The sequence below is a fragment of the Triplophysa rosa genome, linkage group LG21, assembly GCF_024868665.1.
Source record: "Triplophysa rosa linkage group LG21, Trosa_1v2, whole genome shotgun sequence".
NCBI lineage: Eukaryota > Metazoa > Chordata > Actinopteri > Cypriniformes > Nemacheilidae > Triplophysa > Triplophysa rosa.
The window spans coordinates 11,403,048-11,420,252 of NC_079910.1; the positions used below are offsets into that span (position 1 = coordinate 11,403,048).

The 17,205-nt window shown below is 42.2% G+C and overlaps 1 protein-coding gene across 2 annotated transcripts in view; it reads left to right on the forward strand.

Moving 5' to 3' along the window:
- The window catches only part of lamb2l (laminin, beta 2-like), a 42,734-nt gene extending 26,180 nt beyond the window's left edge, over positions 1 to 16,554 (forward strand). For both annotated transcript variants that reach the window (XM_057363251.1, XM_057363252.1), the window contains exons 4-35: positions 1,608 to 1,743; positions 1,893 to 1,966; positions 2,081 to 2,269; positions 2,363 to 2,426; positions 3,339 to 3,541; positions 3,643 to 3,763; positions 3,831 to 4,019; positions 4,142 to 4,321; positions 4,403 to 4,515; positions 5,694 to 5,773; positions 5,963 to 6,119; positions 7,126 to 7,266; positions 7,349 to 7,510; positions 7,596 to 7,717; positions 9,159 to 9,279; positions 9,507 to 9,699; positions 9,836 to 9,979; positions 10,251 to 10,482; positions 10,950 to 11,113; positions 11,434 to 11,658; positions 11,744 to 11,958; positions 12,046 to 12,142; positions 12,237 to 12,609; positions 12,697 to 12,881; positions 13,434 to 13,681; positions 13,883 to 14,098; positions 14,178 to 14,322; positions 14,453 to 14,660; positions 14,734 to 14,875; positions 15,067 to 15,243; positions 15,427 to 15,583; positions 15,882 to 16,554. In XM_057363251.1, the coding sequence (XP_057219234.1) occupies positions 1,608 to 1,743; positions 1,893 to 1,966; positions 2,081 to 2,269; positions 2,363 to 2,426; positions 3,339 to 3,541; positions 3,643 to 3,763; positions 3,831 to 4,019; positions 4,142 to 4,321; positions 4,403 to 4,515; positions 5,694 to 5,773; positions 5,963 to 6,119; positions 7,126 to 7,266; positions 7,349 to 7,510; positions 7,596 to 7,717; positions 9,159 to 9,279; positions 9,507 to 9,699; positions 9,836 to 9,979; positions 10,251 to 10,482; positions 10,950 to 11,113; positions 11,434 to 11,658; positions 11,744 to 11,958; positions 12,046 to 12,142; positions 12,237 to 12,609; positions 12,697 to 12,881; positions 13,434 to 13,681; positions 13,883 to 14,098; positions 14,178 to 14,322; positions 14,453 to 14,660; positions 14,734 to 14,875; positions 15,067 to 15,243; positions 15,427 to 15,583; positions 15,882 to 16,018 (5,310 nt within the window). In that variant the 3' untranslated portion in view covers positions 16,019 to 16,554. The remainder of the gene's footprint in view (positions 1 to 1,607; positions 1,744 to 1,892; positions 1,967 to 2,080; positions 2,270 to 2,362; positions 2,427 to 3,338; positions 3,542 to 3,642; positions 3,764 to 3,830; positions 4,020 to 4,141; positions 4,322 to 4,402; positions 4,516 to 5,693; positions 5,774 to 5,962; positions 6,120 to 7,125; positions 7,267 to 7,348; positions 7,511 to 7,595; positions 7,718 to 9,158; positions 9,280 to 9,506; positions 9,700 to 9,835; positions 9,980 to 10,250; positions 10,483 to 10,949; positions 11,114 to 11,433; positions 11,659 to 11,743; positions 11,959 to 12,045; positions 12,143 to 12,236; positions 12,610 to 12,696; positions 12,882 to 13,433; positions 13,682 to 13,882; positions 14,099 to 14,177; positions 14,323 to 14,452; positions 14,661 to 14,733; positions 14,876 to 15,066; positions 15,244 to 15,426; positions 15,584 to 15,881) is intronic.
- The last annotated feature ends 651 nt before the right edge of the window (positions 16,555 to 17,205 follow it).

Genomic DNA, 17,205 nt, shown 5'->3' on the forward strand with positions numbered 1-17,205 from the left:
GCACCGTCGATTGAGAGTGCTTAGGCTGCTGATTATCCTCGACATTGGGTCTCGCCGTGACGCAACATCGAGTTGCCGAACACCGTCGTGTAGAGGGTGATAGCGGCTGTGATAAACACCCAGAGAGAGAGAGAAAAACCTTAGAAGTGGGCTGTTGGGACGGGGCAGGAACCGTCCCGGATCGACCAACCAGCAATGGAATGGCTGGGGTTGGGCTCGAAGGTATTCTCGATCTCCCTGGGGTCTTCCCATGAGGGACTCTTCGGCTTCCGCCGTGGCTGCTTACGGGGTGGTGGTCTCCTCTTCGATGTCTTCTTCCGGGGGGCCGCCTGAGTGGGGGGCGCCGGAACCGGAGGGCGTCGAAGAGGACCAGGGCTGCTGGGAAGCAGTCGGTGCACGGGATCTCGACAGCCAGTGGATATGCGGCGGGGGAGGATATGCTTGATATCCTCTGTCTGCTTCTTTACTGTCGAGAACTGCGGCTCGACAGTATCACCAAACAGCCCCCCCCCTTGCGAGTTCGGTGCGTCGAAAAGGGGGCGTTCCCGGTCTTACTTAAGTTCCTCATGCACTTCCAGGAAAACACGGCACTGGGGGCGAGTGCGGCTTGGAGCCACGCTCAAACCCGTGGTACCATGTATCCAGCTGCGAGCATTTGGAGAGGCAGTGCGGGCACTTCGACGTGGCTGACATTTCGACGTCCGCTTCTTCCTGGGCTCGACCCCCCGAGGGAGGGAGCTCAGAGGAATCGTCGGAGTCCGATTCCAGTAAGTCGCCCTCCGATGCTGCAAGGGACATCTCATCATCACGCACCATTTCCGAATACGTGGTTGAGGAACAAGACGGTGGGACCGTCTCATGGGGAATGGTCAGACGAGCGAGACGAGGTGTGAACGGTCTGCAAGCCGGTGGCTGACGGATTAGCGCTCACAGTAATCCTCATATCACCCTCGCTGCTCACCGTAGCAGACGGCAGGGCCATAGCCACTGCTGTCACGGAACGGGAAGCAGACGAGGTGGTGGCTGAGTCCTGTGGGAACACAGCCACCCGTGATGCAACGTCTGAATCGTCAACCGCCCGCAGTGCGGATCCACAAGGGCTGCCCCAGCGTACTCGAAGCAGACCTCGTGTCCGTCCCCCTCCTCGATGAGTGTGTTGCACCCACGAGAACAGCAGGACATGCCACGCTGGAGAAATTTGCTCTTTTAGAGAAAAAACTCAAACACTTCTGGAACTGCCGAGACGCCCAAGGGAAGTCGCTGCAGGAAGGGACAGTCCGCTGCACCACGTCGTAAGATTCCAGCAGTAATTCGGCGCAGAGTTTGAAGTCTCAAGAAAAACGATCAGTGTGAAGGCTCTGAAGAAAAAAAGGTGAATGAATGCAGCACGCGGTCTCCCTTTTATACTCGGATATCCGGGGGCGGAGTCCGGCATGCAAATGTCATTCGCCAATTTCATTGGCCTTTTCTAAAGAAGTCGGAAGCGATAGGTTCTCAAGGACGAACCCCATCTGTCGGCTCGACACAACGTCGAGAGACCGACAGAAAGGGAACTGAGCCACCGACACCAACTGAGTTAGTCATTTTTTTTCTCTTTCTCTCTGTAGGAGTCAGATAAATGCTTTATTTGTGACTCTATGGAGCCATACGACCCGTATTATCACAGAAACAGCCACCCGGTGGAGAACGTCATCTACCAGAGAGACAGCAGAGGAGATCTCACCTGGTGGCAGTCTGTGAATGGTGTGTTGTGAATGTTATTTATTCATTTTAACCAAAAGTTACAGATTCCAGCTTTAAGAAGGTAGAATTAAATGTTGTTTGTGTGGTTGACTGTATACTTGTATATTGTGACAACGTTTGTGATTGCATGTTCCTTCATTTGTGTTCAGGTGAGGAGAAAGTCAGTATCAGACTGAATCTTGAGGCAGAGTTCCACTTTACTCATCTCATCATGAAGTTTAAGGTGTGGGATTTCAAACACATCACATGAAAGTGCACGTCTGTATAACAGAAAGCAAGCTTCCTCACTGTTAACCAGATTACTTTGTAACTTTGTCTTCTTCTTACATCTCCACAGACGTTTAGACCCGCTGCTATGTTGATTGAACGCTCTGCTGATTTTGGCCTCACGTGGAGGCCATATCGCTACTTTGCCTACAATTGCACCAAGACTTTCCCCAAAGTCCCCGCCCACTCCCTTCACTTTATTGATGAGGTCATCTGTGAGGAGCGTTACTCTGACATTGAGCCTTCTACTGAGGGAGAGGTGATGTGTATACACACATTTCTGCTTTCGTTGTTACTTTTGAACGCAGTGTTCTCTTATAGTCACACTAATACTGGAGATTTTTTGTTTTAGGTCATTTACAAAGTGCTTGATCCGGCAATCCATGTCAAAGATCCATACAGTCTTGAGATTCAAGGTTGGTACTGCATCTTTTCAACGCATTTTATAAAAGACACTCTAGAAAATATATAACCAGAGTCCAAAATTATCTTTTCTCCAGGCATAAATATTTCTGGCCACAAAACTTGATTTTGCATTATTATTTTTTGCTCCTTTTTTGTCTTGTGTATAACAAACAGCACAGGTCATTGTGTCAGTCATAGCATGTCAACTGTAACGCTTTCTGTGAACCAAAAAGTGACAGATCTGCTACCCCAGGGGTTCTCATTTTTTTATTTTTGGGGTCGGGGAGAAAATTTTCCAAGGAGGACCCCCTCAAAATTAAAACAGTTATTAAGCGTATGTTTAACACAATTTGCACTTTTACTAAAGTACGTATATTGTTTTTCAAACTAAATACTCCAGACACGTTTCATGGTGATACCACATATGTGCTTTCAAAATGATTTCTTTGAAAAAGGTTTCTTTAGGTGATTTAAGTGTTCTAATAAAACAGCACAATTTTATAATGTATAGCAAATGTGACTCCTCCTGACAAATTGAGTCACTATGAGTTAAAAAAAAACCTTCAAAATGTATGCTTGTTTAAATGATTTTGCAGACCCCCTAGCTATGGACTGCGGACCCCCAGAGGTCCCCGGACCCCACTTTGAGAACCTCTGTGATACACATCAGTGATTTTGTTCCTAATATTTGCAATTTATTTACTTAATGTGTGAAATAATCCATAAATGTGTTGTCACATGGAGTTCAAATGACTGATGATGCGTTTTCCAGTGTTACAGTTTCATGTAAAGCTTCCGGCCAGCTATTGTTTTCTTCACTGTCCAAAGCCAATTTGTTCTTAAATTTAGTGTTAATTTTGGATCCCGTGCACCACAAGTGAAGCAGCTGTCAAACATTAAGCGCACTGACAATCTACCATCAGATTTGTTACGGATCACTAACCTTCGGATAAACTTCACTAAACTGCACACATTGGGTGATAACCTGCTGGACCGACGGCCTGACGTGCTGCAGAAATATTACTATGCGCTGTATGAGTTGGTGGTGCGGGGGAGCTGCTTCTGCTACGGTCACGCATTAGAGTGTGCACCTGTACCTGGGGTCACCACCAGGGATGCCGGAATGGTGGGTGATCTCGTACTAACACAGAATCGAACTATTTAGTGTCACTGTTATCATTGGTCAAGTCGTCCTAGAATATTGAATCGTTTCCTTTTATTGAATAGATTCACGGACGTTGCGTGTGTAAGCATAACACAGTGGGATTAAACTGTGAGCGTTGTCGAGATTTTTACCATGATGCACCTTGGAGACCAGCAGAGACTGATAATGCACATACCTGCAGGGGTAAGACACACACATTTAACAAATGAATCAACTATTATGTAAACCAAAATGTGTACTTTTTTCCCAGAATGCAACTGTAACGGTCACTCCAATAAATGTCATTTTGACATGGCTGTATATCTGGCTACGGGTAACGTCAGCGGAGGCGTGTGTGACAACTGTCTTCACAACACCATGGGCCGCAACTGTGAGACATGTAAACCTTTCTACTACCAGGATCCAACTAGAGATATCAGAGACCTGGCAGCATGTATCCGTAAGCTACTCATGTTTTGCTTTTTAAAAATCTTAATACTTGAGTATTTGAATTTAATGAAAGAGTATTCTTCTGTCACTCATGCTGTGATCTTGCACGTTGTGTTTCCTCTGTGTGTTCAGCCTGTGACTGCGACCCCGTGGGTTCTTTAGAGGGCGGAGTTTGTGACAGTCACACCGATCTGGATCTAGGGATGATTGGCGGTCAGTGTCGTTGTAAGCAGAACGTCAGGGGTCAGCGCTGTGACTACTGTAAAGAGGGACACTATGGACTCAGCATTAATGACCCACTGGGATGTCAGCGTAAGTGTGTGTGTGAGTTTGCTTTGCGAGCATTTACTACTGTATATGGGTGATGTTTAATCTGTTTGATGTCATTTGCAGCGTGTAACTGTGTCCCCCGGGGTATCACAATGACGGGAGCCCCGTGTGATCAGATCAGTGGGGACTGTTCCTGCAAGAGATACGTGACTGGTCGCTACTGCAATCAGTGTCTGGTAACAGTTCATTGTCTTTTTAAACGATAACTGTCCCATAGAATTAGATACATCCCAAAAGAGTTTCATATGCTCTCATTTAATTTGTATACGTTTTAATATTGAAAATGCTAAATTTAGACTAGTGCTGTCATAATGTCAGATTTCCAATACACAGTTATTGTGGCCAAAATAATTCACGAGAAACATTTTATCACAATATCTATTGCATTTTTTTTAGTAAACAATTCTATCGTCAAAATGATCTTGAACTCTTTTTATGATGTGTTTTCTCTTTTTTTTGGTCAATGAATTACGCTCAAAATATGAATGTTGTGAGGTGGAGAGAGAGGGTGTCTAACCAATCATATGTGTTTAAATTTAACACGGTATCTGTAATTGTGTTTTTTTATATCATGGTTATTGACAATGCTGATTCATTGTGACACATAAGAAAAGTTTGCATCCAAATTCTAAATTTTATTTAAAGAGTACATAACTAAGGATTTTTAAGGTCCTACTTTGGTTTATGGAGTGTCCAACAACAAGTTTATGTACATGGAAGGTGTAAAAACACTATTATTTCGTAATAATAGGTAGTTATTCTTACCTTACTGACTCTCAAATGATGCATTCCGCGATTCATCTGTCTAATCCCCTCCTTTCCGCTAGCCTAGTCTGATGTGATTGGTCAGATGGTCTAGTCTGCTGTGATTGGTCTACCGCGAATGAGGCTCACGAGCGACAGTGTTTGGGGGTGAAGAGTGAAGTTTTCATGGGCAGTCCTAGCAAAACGTAGGCGGTGTCTATATGTAGTGTCGTAAATCTGCGGCGGTTCACGAATCGGACTAGGGACGACTCGTTTGCGTGATTCAGAGTCGACTCCCTTTTTTCCAAGCCAATAACTTTGTTATTCATTCACCTTCGGATTTACAATTTGGCAGACTGCTTACTTTCAAACACAGCAACATTACACACTGCATGTAATGCGATTTTCATGATCTCATGTTACTCTTTAAAACAAAAGATATTAAAATTTATTCTGTGCATAATATGCATCATTTGTTCTAATATTAAAAGACAAAAAAGGTCAACAAAAATTCAAATTATTTGTTAAACATTAAGGATATTAGTTGCTATATAGTTTTGTATCATTATCTGCTCATCTCAGGTGCTTTTGTGCTTGCGTTTGTGTACAGCCTGAATTCTGGGGACTGAGTAATGATCTGACTGGTTGCAGACCGTGTGACTGTGACTTCGGTGGAGCAACCAGCAACAGGTGAATCACTGATGTGTTTGTTGTGTCTGAGTTAAAATGCCTGGTTGGCAATAAGGAAGTGTCTGTTATCTGGGTTTAACTTTGATATGCCCTGTATTGATCTGGGGTATGAATACGTTTTGTGCATAAATAATTCAGGACTGAAAACACAAGGCTTTTATAAAAGTAAGCTTTTTTTTGCACTTTCAGATGCATGATGGACATCGGTCAGTGTGACTGTCGGCCTCATCTGATTGGTCGACAGTGTGCCGAAGTGCAGCCAGGGTATTTCTGTGCCTCTCTGGATTATTATAAATATGAGGCAGAAGGAGCCATCGGACGCTCCCCTGATGACATCACACTTCCAGTGAGTAATGCTCAAATAAGTTCACTTCCTGAAATCTTCTAACTAACACCCTGATGCTGGCATTTCAATGATTATTGTTTTAACTGTTGGCAGTCTAAACTCTCAGGGGTCATGTTATATTATCAGGGCACTGCCAGAAATCTTCCTTGTGTTATATGAGTAAGTGCTTATCTGCTGTGTAAAGTGATGCTGGTATCATGGGCCATGTGGAACAGAATCTGGCACAGCTCTAGAGAACAAGAGTGTGTTTAACTCTCTGATGATAAAGTTGAGCTGCTTCTTTTGGCCCATAACCTCTTTTTGAAAAACTATCTTGTCATTTCATATGATGACTGTAGAGGCATTCCACTCAATTGTACACAGTTAACTATAAAGGTTAAAAATGACTGGTTTTACTATCTTTGTGGGACATTAGTCCCCACACTGTATAGGGTTTACCAGGACCATTTTAAACGCTGACTGTGGCAAAGCGTGTGCTTTATTTATGGAGTTTATCATTCTGTTAGTCTAGTCAAGGGTGTGAGGGTGTCGTACACTTTCAGGATACATTGCTGGCTTTCACAATGATGGTTGCACAGAATCCTGGTAGCGCACACACACAAACTGCAGAATTCTGCCTTGAGTCTATGGCTGAAGTGACCCAGAATGAGATCAGAGAGCAGCAGAGATGCCAACCTGTCAGACAGAGTTATTAATGCCTGCCTCACATACATACACAAACACTGGTCTGCTTCACACAGTCTAAAACTTAAGCAAACTCACTCCTTGTTTCAGAATGGATGAAAATTGTATTCACACTGGGTACTTAAGTAAAAACATGTTTGGATTACTAGCAGTACTACTTACTGCATACTTTATACTGCCCAGTACATGTTGTGGAATGCTTGGTATTTTAAATTACATATGCAACAGTACATTGTTGTCATCTCATTATGTAGTACAAAAAATATGAATAATCTAAGAATTAATTTAGACATTTTTATATAATGTGTGCTTTGTTGTTTAGGGCAAGGTGAGGCCTCAGGCTGAGACCGACTGTGTGCAGCATCTTAATAATCAGCTTAGAAGACATCGCCGCCACCGGCGCATTGCCACCACTCAGCAACAGAGGGCAGCACTGAGACGCATCCGACAGCTGCAACAAACTGTAAGGTTTACCACAAATAGCCACATTAGCCTTTAACTAAACGGCTGTACTTAGTTTGATATCAATCTGTGTGTGTTTTCAGCCCAGCGTGAGCACAGTGCACAGAGAGAGACAGCCCGGTCAAATGGTCACATGGACAGGGCCGGGCTTTGCTCGGGTTAAAGATGGCGCTGGCCTTGAGTTTACCATCAGTAACATCCCTTACGCCATGGAATATGACATCATGATCCGATACGAGCCAGAGGTGTGTGCCCACCCAAAGTGACAAAATGTATATTTTTGGGTGAACTATCCCTTTAATAATCATAATGATCTATGTGTTTATATAGTCTACAGAGGACTGGGAAGCAATAGTGAGCGTCACGTCTCTGAATCTGCCCACTAGTCTCCGCTGTGGAAACATGCTGCCCACAGAGCAGTTGTACACAGTCACAATGCCCCATCACAGGAGGTAATTCTGTTTTTGTGTTGTTTGTGTCTGTGCTTGCCTGTGTGTTCATCTGATATGTCTCTGTATGCTTTGTTTTTGGATGCTAGCTCACATCCAAAACTCATCATGCATACTTTTTCAAGTGTAGACTTTTGCAAGAGTGCACTGATTTTTCTCTTGCCTTTATGAGAAACCGTAGTTGTTTTGATCATTTTCCTGCATGGCAGAGTTTTTAGGTGCCATTGTAATCGGACTCTAATCTCATTTCTGGCCTCGTCCCAAAGCTCAGGGAATGCAGGAGCTGGCTGGTGGGTAAATTAGTCTCAGTCAGAATCTACATGTCCTCTTGTGAAAACACAGAGTATATTAAAAACTACAAGACTGAGAGAGGAAGTGAGAGACGTGAATGAGAGGAAGAGAAGAGAGAGGGAGAGAGAGGCAGGTGGGTTCAGGAAGTTCACCCTGGATGAATAAGAGAACCTGTAAACAAACACCAGGAAGGAGAAGGTGCTTTTTGGCACTGGCAAGAGTAGGTGAATGTTGCACCAGCGTGTACTGTACTTGATCATCATTACTCTGGAATGTTGGGAAAGGATACAGTATATTCAAATTTTCAAGATGGGTGGGATCCTCAAAGTCCAAAACCCATATTTGCCCACCAATCCAAATATTGTGTGTATAGGGTGGTGGGCTACTTTCACTTCAGTATGGTTACGACTACCTTAAGTGGCAACTCAGTAGTTGCAGAAATACATTGTGAAGAGTTTTCCTTCAAAACCATTCACCAGAGCTGTGTGGTGGGTTGCCAGATCTCCATCAAAACCAGCCCACTGCACTGACCCCAGCCCAAACTCAAAATATTCCACTCCTATACCTAAAATACATAAATTTACAGTCACTGTTATCCATGACACACAATTTCTTTTTGAAAATCACTGTATTGTAGTAATCATAAGCCAAGTCTGTTTCCATAAAAAACTTAATCTTACCTTAAGAATGAAAGCTGATGAACAAAATCCTTTAACCTCCAAAATAAAAAAAAACCTGTGGCTGCAGTTTAAAAGGATACTAATTCTGTGGAAAAACAGAGGACTTGGCAACCCTGGTGATCTGAGCAGCTCAGATTTGTTCGGCTCCAGATCTGATTGGCTGATTTTGCTGCTTATGTTCTGCTGTGGTGGCCTCAGGCAGAACCGATTACCAGATAGAGCTCAACCTGTACCGCAAGACCAACAAAGTGACACCATATCTGTGTGTCTGAGATTCTTTGTGGATTTTGTGACAATCCATGTTTTGCATTCAATCATTGCCACATTTCTGTTGTTTTTTAACAGATTCAAAACAGTAACTTTCAACAGTAAATTATCATAAATATGTGTTTGTGGAAGATTTCTATTTGAAAAGCCAAATGAAAGAAATCTATTAAAACTGTTAATGTATCCTCGTTTATAACTTTTGACAGGTATATTCAGATGCCGAGGCCTTTCTGCTTTGAGCCAAACAACCACTATGTGCTGTCCATCCGTTTCCAGCGTCATGGTGTCTCTCACCGACATCTCACAGCCTTTATACTCATAGACTCTGTAAGGTTTCTCTCCTTTTACCATTATCAGTCACTTACACACAATTCTGTAATGTTAAGAAAAGACAAACTTTGTGCTTATTCCCTAACACAGCGAATACAAACACTGCCCCCTGCTGGTGTAGTTATAATGAGGCGTTAACTTTTGGGCGATCCAATGAGGTGTAAAATTTTAAACTCTTCTGTAATGATGTCAAATGCTTCATCTTCCTCTCTCTATCTTCCTAGCTTGTGTTGGTACCCAAGTATGAAGAGCTCCAAGGTTTCAAAGGAAAAGACGGCCCGGATGAACTTCGGCGTATGGAGATGGAGCTGTACATGTGTCTGGATTCCTTCATGACAATGCCAATGCCTGTGCTGGCCGAGCCTTGCACGAACCTCATCTGCAGCATCTCAGCTATCATTCACAACGGTGCCCTGGGTAAGACACACAATGAAGAGAGTCACAGTGTCTTTCAGTGTCCAAAACAAAATCCTTCTAATGAATATGAATATCTCATACTGCTTTTAGATTCTTTATCGTTGTCATAATAATTTAAACTTCTCTGTCTCTGCAGCATGTGAGTGTGACCCTCAGGGTTCCCTGAGTACAGAATGTAACAAAGTTGGAGGTCAATGCCACTGTAAACCCAACGTTATTGGCTGTAAATGTGATAAATGTGCACCAGGGACATTCGGATTTGGGTCATATGGCTGCACTGGTAAGAAACATGTTATTGTCAGAAACGTAGGATTTTATTGATATTTCAAATCATAGTCTATAAGATATTTAATTTATTTACATACTTTGTTGTACTGCTTTGTAATGTCATTAAAATAGTTATTAGTAATGTGCAAAGTCATATACTTTTATTTTTAAATAAATTAAACATTTAGCTGAACTTTAGCTTCCATTTTGGCTTATAGAAGTTTAGTCATAGCTGAATGCAAATTCTCATCATTCTTTACTGCTTTTTTCTCTTTCTGCAACAGTATGTGACTGTCACTCACAAGGGTCTCTTGGACATCAGTGTGACCCGGTGTCGGGCCAGTGTCCTTGTCAGCATGGAGCGATTGGGCGTCAGTGTTCGGTGTGCCGGCCGGGTCAGTGGGGATTTCCCAACTGCAGGCCGTGCCAGTGTAATGGACATGCAGAGAGCTGTGACCTTGAAACAGGTGAATGCTACGACTGCAGAGACAACACATCAGGGCAGCTGTGTGACAGGTGAGAGACTCTGGAAAAACAGAAATTGTTAATAAAAAATCTGGACCTAAACCCAGAGTAAATTTTTCAGTAATTGAATAGCACATTTGCATGTTTAACTTCAAAACATGTATTTTTTATCTGTATTGGGTTTTTTTTGTAGTATTTTACATAACTGTTGTTATTTTTTAAACATTTCTTGGCCATACAATTTTTTTCAAAGTAATGGAAACAACTTGTATGCACTGGTAGACAATTATACAGGGTACCTCACGAACCCCCTGCAATTCCCTTGTGAACCACCAGGGGTTCGTGAACTCTATAGTTTTGGAAACCATGGATACATCAGTAAGAAAAATGTATGATGTGCAATGTAAGTGGGCTAACTTACAAAATAGTAGTAAATTCATTGATTAATAGCGGGAAATTTACAGGTAAAAAGATCTTCTACAGAAGTATATTAAGTGTCCTCTGCTTTCCAACTATAGTTGTATGAATGGTTTCTATGGAAACCCATTATTGGGTTCTGGCGAACACTGTCGACCCTGCCCGTGTCCAGGCCATCCCGACAGTGGACACTCGAATGGATCATCGTGTCATGCAGATTATTCCTCCAACCAGATCCTCTGTCACTGTAGTGAAGGATATGCAGGTAAATTAGAAACCATATTTATAATATTCAAAGAGAACAAAAATTCTGTCATCATTTATTCACCCTCCTGTGGTTCACAAACTTTTTTCTGTCAAACACAAAAGAAGATATTTTGAGAAATGTCAATGTACGTCAATGGGGTCCAATGCTGTTTGGTTTCCAACGCTATTGAAAATGTCTTCTTTTCTGTTCTGCCGAAGAAAGAAATGAGGATAACTAAATGATGAAATACTTTTTGGGTGAATTATCCCTTTAACTACGCTGTAACTATAACATTGAGATTCTTATGAAGTAGGTTAATTACCTTTGACCTGTCTTAGGTCCACGCTGTGATCAGTGCGGCCCTGGTTACTACGGTAACCCCGAGCAGCCCAGCGGGTTGTGCCGTCCGTGCCAGTGCAGCGGGAATATTGATCCCCTGGACCCTGAGTCATGTGATCCACGCACCGGCCAATGCCTCAAATGCCTGTATAACACAGGAGGCCAGTCCTGCTCTGTGTGTAAACCCGGTTACTATGGAAACGCACTCGCCCAGGACTGCAGGCGTGAGTGCAGTAACTTTAAAGCTTTATATTAACTAATCTTTCAAGCAATTTATCCAAAATTCTGAATTGTCGTCTTGTCGTGCAGGCTGCACTTGTGTAACCGCGGGCACTTTAGAAGCGTACTGCACTGATGGAGTGTGTCACTGTGATAGTCGCACTGGCCAGTGTCCCTGCAAACCGAATATCATGGGCCACAACTGCGACCAGTGCTCCCCCAACCACTGGAACTTCGGCTCAGAGGGCGGCTGTGAACCCTGCGGATGCCCGCTTCCAAATGCCCTCAGCACCCACTGCAACATGGTACAGCATGATCTGTGATTTCATGTGACATGGATTTCTCTCTGAATTTGGCATTTGATAACTGTCCTGTCGTCTTTATGCTGATAGTTCAGCGGTCAGTGTCAATGTCAGATGGGTTTTGGAGGGAGGCAGTGCAATGAGTGCGAGATGTTCCACTGGGGGGATCCCAGAGTGCAATGCGAGGGTGAGTATTGCACACACACAGAGTGTTTTCTGCGTATAATTCTGTTTTTCTTCCTTTCAGTTTATTAGCCCTCACTTTACTTTGTCTTCCTCAGAGTGTAATTGCAACCCGCTGGGCTCAGAAATGGCTCAGTGCAACCGCGTAACAGGAGTGTGTCAGTGTAAAGACGGAGCTGCTGGACGTCGCTGTGACACGTGTGCCCGTGGCTTTACCGGAACCTTCCCCAAATGTGTTCCCTGCCACCCCTGCTTCAATCTGTGGGATGATGCCGTGTGCCAGGTCCGCCGGGATCTCACCCATATCAAGGATGTTATTGCCAAGATTGTGGAGAAGGTCGAGGTGCCCGGCATCAGCGACGCCCGCATTCGGGATTTGGAGAAGAAGCTGGAGCATGTGCAGGATCTGATACGAGATGGAGACAGAGAGGGAACCTTTAACTTAATCAGCCAAACTATCGATGACTTGAGGTAAAGGTCATACAAATGAGGTGGCAGTCAGTATGCGGCGCTTTCACTTTAGGAAGATTTAACTAAACTTTCTGATTTTCTCCTCAGAGCTGAGATAGCTTTCACCGATGGCCGTTTGATGGGTGTGATTCATGAGCTGAATGTGACGGCAGAACACGACAATGCTTTGAAACGTAATCTAACAGCATTGGAGGGAGAATTGAAAGACTTGTATAATACACTTCAACAAATGCACAAACAACTGGAGAACTACCTCACAGCTGGGTTGGAAGGTACAGCAGATCAATATGAATTTGTATGCTTTTTAATATTCATTTATATGAAAGTCAACTTTGGAATTACAAAAAAAGTGTATAGATTAAGTCTGCTAGAGGAAAATGTTATTTATTATCCGATGGAATGTTCAGTTGTGTTTCTTTTAGGTATCAAAGTGTTGTCATCTGTCATCACTTACTCACCCTCATGCCATTTCAAACCTATATGACTTTCTTTCTTCCGCAGGACACAAAAAGAAGATATTTTGAAGAATGTTCTGGGTGCCGGCACTGTTCGGTTGCCAACTTTCTTTAAAATATCTTCTTTTGTGTCTGTGGAAAAAAGAAAGTCCTACAGGTAACGAATGACAAGAGAGTGAGTGATGACAGAATTTTCATTTTCATCATCACTTTAAGTCTCTTAATTCTTAGATGTTGCTCAAAAAACTGCAAAAACTATTTTAAACTAATTGTTAAAATACACAAAGCGTATGGAGGTGTTTCTTTGAATTCTTCCAGTTTCTTTGACTTTCAAATCATGCTGATGTTTTTTGTCATTTCCTTCTTTAGAGAAATTTGAGAATGTACGCAAGTATTACCAGAGTTCACTGAATTCAGAACTACGCTGTAATGCGTCTGTATATGTACCCGAGAGTCCAGTAGAACAGTCTCAGGACACACGCAATCGTACAGAAGACCTGCTGAAAGAGAACAAGGACAGCTTTCTGCGTACACTCGCTGCCAACAATAAGTCCCTGTCTGAGCTGGACGGAAAAGCTCTTGAGATGGAGCAAAAGGTCAAGCGCCTAAGCAACAAGGTAGACGCTTTTTCAAACACCTTTTATTGATGTGCAAAGTTAAATATTTGCTTAAATAGCAAAGACATTTGAAAAAAGAGTCAATGAGTGCAGTGTACTGTATGTACATTACATTTTACATTTATTTCATATGGTACTTGTGTTTGTTTTCTACAAAACAAAAACATATATGATCAGTGAGATGTTTGTCTTTTCTTTAAGGTTTGTGGTGGTCACGCCAATACTAGTGCAAACAGCAGTTGTCCAGATAGTCCATGTGGTGGTGCTGGTTGCCGTGACAATGAAGGTGCGCTAAAGTGCGGAGGAAGAGGATGTAACGGCACCGTCGGTGCATCAGTGGTGGCCCTGGACCACGCCGATGATATTCGGACAAACCTGACCGCTGCTAATGAAGAATTACAAACAATGCTTAAAAAGGTAAAACTATGTTTTTGTAAACCTGTACAGTGCGCTCTCGGTTGTGAAAAAGTGTGAGTAATCTCTACCTTCCTCTTAGCTTCAAGACGTCACTGCACTCACCCAAAACGTGAAGAGGCAAGCAAAGAGCACTCTTGATAAAGCTCAGACCAAGAAGGAACTCTTTGAGAACTCCAACAAGAAACTGAAAGAATTCATTCAGAAGATCAGAGACTTTTTGATGGGTGAGACTCTTTATGCCATTGCGTTTTAATATAGTTTTGTCATGTGGGATACATTTAATGAAAACATTTGGTGAGAATTATCACATTTTTTGCAAATTCTAAAAAAAACTTCTTCTATTGATATGTTCAGAGGAGGGAGCTGATCCAGAAAGCATAGAAAAGGTGGCGCAGCAGGTTTTGGCCATTACCCTTCCAGTCAACAGGACGGTGGTTATCAACATAGTCCAGCAGATCAAAGACAACATCGCCAACCTCACCAACGTGGAAGGCGTGTTCAACCAAACCTCAGAGCACCTGGCCAAAGTCAACGATTTGCTTAAAAGAGCGCATAACGCCAGGTAAGAAATAGAGAGACTTTTCACGGAAATCTGTATACAGCCAATGACTTTGTGTGTGTGTGTTTTTGCACAGTTCACGAGCAGAGAGAGTGGGTGACAATATAAATATAACTAAAGAGGCACTTGAAAGCGCTCAGGCAGCCATAAAAAAAGCTGAGGATGAAATGAACGCAGCGCTGGAGAACCTGAACACTGCCCAGAACATCACAACCACGGTACAAACAATTTGTGATCAAATAAAAAAATTTGATAAAATGTATACCTTAAGCGCACTGTATGTCACTTTGGATAATGTAATGTAAAAGTAATAAAAACTGAGGATGAAATCCATGAAATTTTGTACATTTGTGTTTTATAAAATTCCGGATCTCATCTATTACTTTCTACCACAAAATCCCATAAACAGGTTGACAACAAACTTTTACATCTCAACAACAATCAGATGGATGTTATGATGCGATTGGCCAATTTATCCCATGCAGTGGAGTTATTGAAGAATAAAACAGAGCAGAACAGAGAGATGGCAAAAGATGCTAAGGCGCAGTCAGTTAATGCTACTCTAGAAGCAGCTGGACTTCAAGAGGTGTGTGTGTGTGTGTGTGTGTGTGCGTGCGTGCGTGCGTGCGCGCGCGCGTGCGTGCGTGCGTGTGCGTGCTGTGCGTGCGTGCGTGCGTGTGTGTGTGTGTCCACCTCAAGTTGTACCTAATTCTGTTCATGTAGCTGCTTAATCATTAACTTTAAATGTTTATTTGTGTGTATTTCTTAGGAACTAACCAATGCTGAGAATCTGTATAATGACCTAAAGGAGAAGGTGGACTCTGTGGGTGGAGCAGATGGAAATGTTAACCAGAAAGCCACAGATATGAAAAAAGAGGCAGAGGAACTGCTCAATAAAGCCACCAAGGGCATGGAAACCCTTAAAAGTATGTGCACTACTGTATTAAACCTTGCTCAAAGTGACACTGTGTGTACACCGGACGCGCCCTGAGCACGACAACGACTTGTTCTTAAAGGGTTTTTGGTGTCGCAAAAATATTTGACTCAGAATCAAGATTTATAGCTGTAAAGGGATTTGAAAAATTATTCAAACATCTTGACTTGCGCTGTTGTTTACCATTACATTCAACTTTTAATGTGTTGTGAATATATCTGTTAGTTTGTATCTGCCTCTGTACTTGGTTGTTTTCTCATCCTTTGTTCTTTTGTTTTCTGTCTTTGAAGAACTGGAGAGAAAGTTACAGAGGAATGAACAGAAGATGCAGCAGCAACAGGACGAACTGGCAGATCTGGAGAAAAATGTTACAGAAATCAGAGAATCTATCCGCATTAAAGTCATGAGCTACAACAACTGTCAGTAGAGATACTGAACTACAGCCAATCTGAATTTACAAATAGACTACCAAGAATTAGTGACAAGAGTCCTGCAAAAATGTCAAGTTTAAAAATGACTTGCGGAAGTGATTTAGAATATCCAAACTTTAATATAAAACACCAGTTTGTGGAATTGGGCTAATTGGGTAATGTTCAGATTGTTATCTGAAATGACGGTGTATACTTTATTAAGAAATGTAAATGAAGTTGTGGTAAACAGTTGCATGTTTTTTACCAATATCTGATTACTGCCAGTGACAAAATGTTTATTTTCAGGACTGAAACATTTCAGCATTTAGTAATAAAAAATATCATATTGATGACAAATTTGGAATGAAGCACTAGGTCGTGTTTTACCAAATGATTGCAGACGCAGACCTTTGCTGTAACCTACAGTAGCTATTGCACAAATGCATATGTTTACACATTGTGCCTATGCCCATATAATGTTGATCTATATTGAGTCAAAACATATGGATGCATTAAACACCTATTATATCGAATCGAAAAGAGGTTGTTTAAGTTATTCCAATACCATGTAGTATGTAGTACATTAATACTACAGGTAGGGGGCGATAGAGAATGTAAACTAATACAGATTCTGATAACTGGGAAAGACTGTGGGACATATCAACAATGAAACGTGTGTTTACTATTTTAATGCTTATTCATGAGTGTCAGGATATTGTACGAAATTCCGTATTGAAGCTTCAAATTCTTGCCTACATCTTTCACTATGGCATCTGTGCCTCCCTGAACTTGGCTCTGTCATGCATTTATTCATGGACAGTAATCCTCTCTGTGTTTGCATCGGTGGTTTTGACTGAAGATTTGTATCTGCTGAATCACGTGTTGCAGCTTTTATTTACAGTGCATTTCTCTTGACTGATCTGACTTGGTAGTCCTTTACTAACTGAAAAAAGGAGTATAAAGTATAACAACTGCGTCATATACTACACACTTTCACACAAATAATCCTTACGCTTTCCTAAACTTAAATCTATTTAAAACAATAAATGTGGTATTGTGTAACGTTTGATTTATTTTGTAACAGTAGAAGAGACTCATTTAAATATGCGCGCATTGCTGTTCTAATACGCACATTCAGGCAAAAGGCTCCCCGGAAAACGTGAAGTGGAGTTTTTCTAATGGCGTCACTGACGATGTCCGAGGA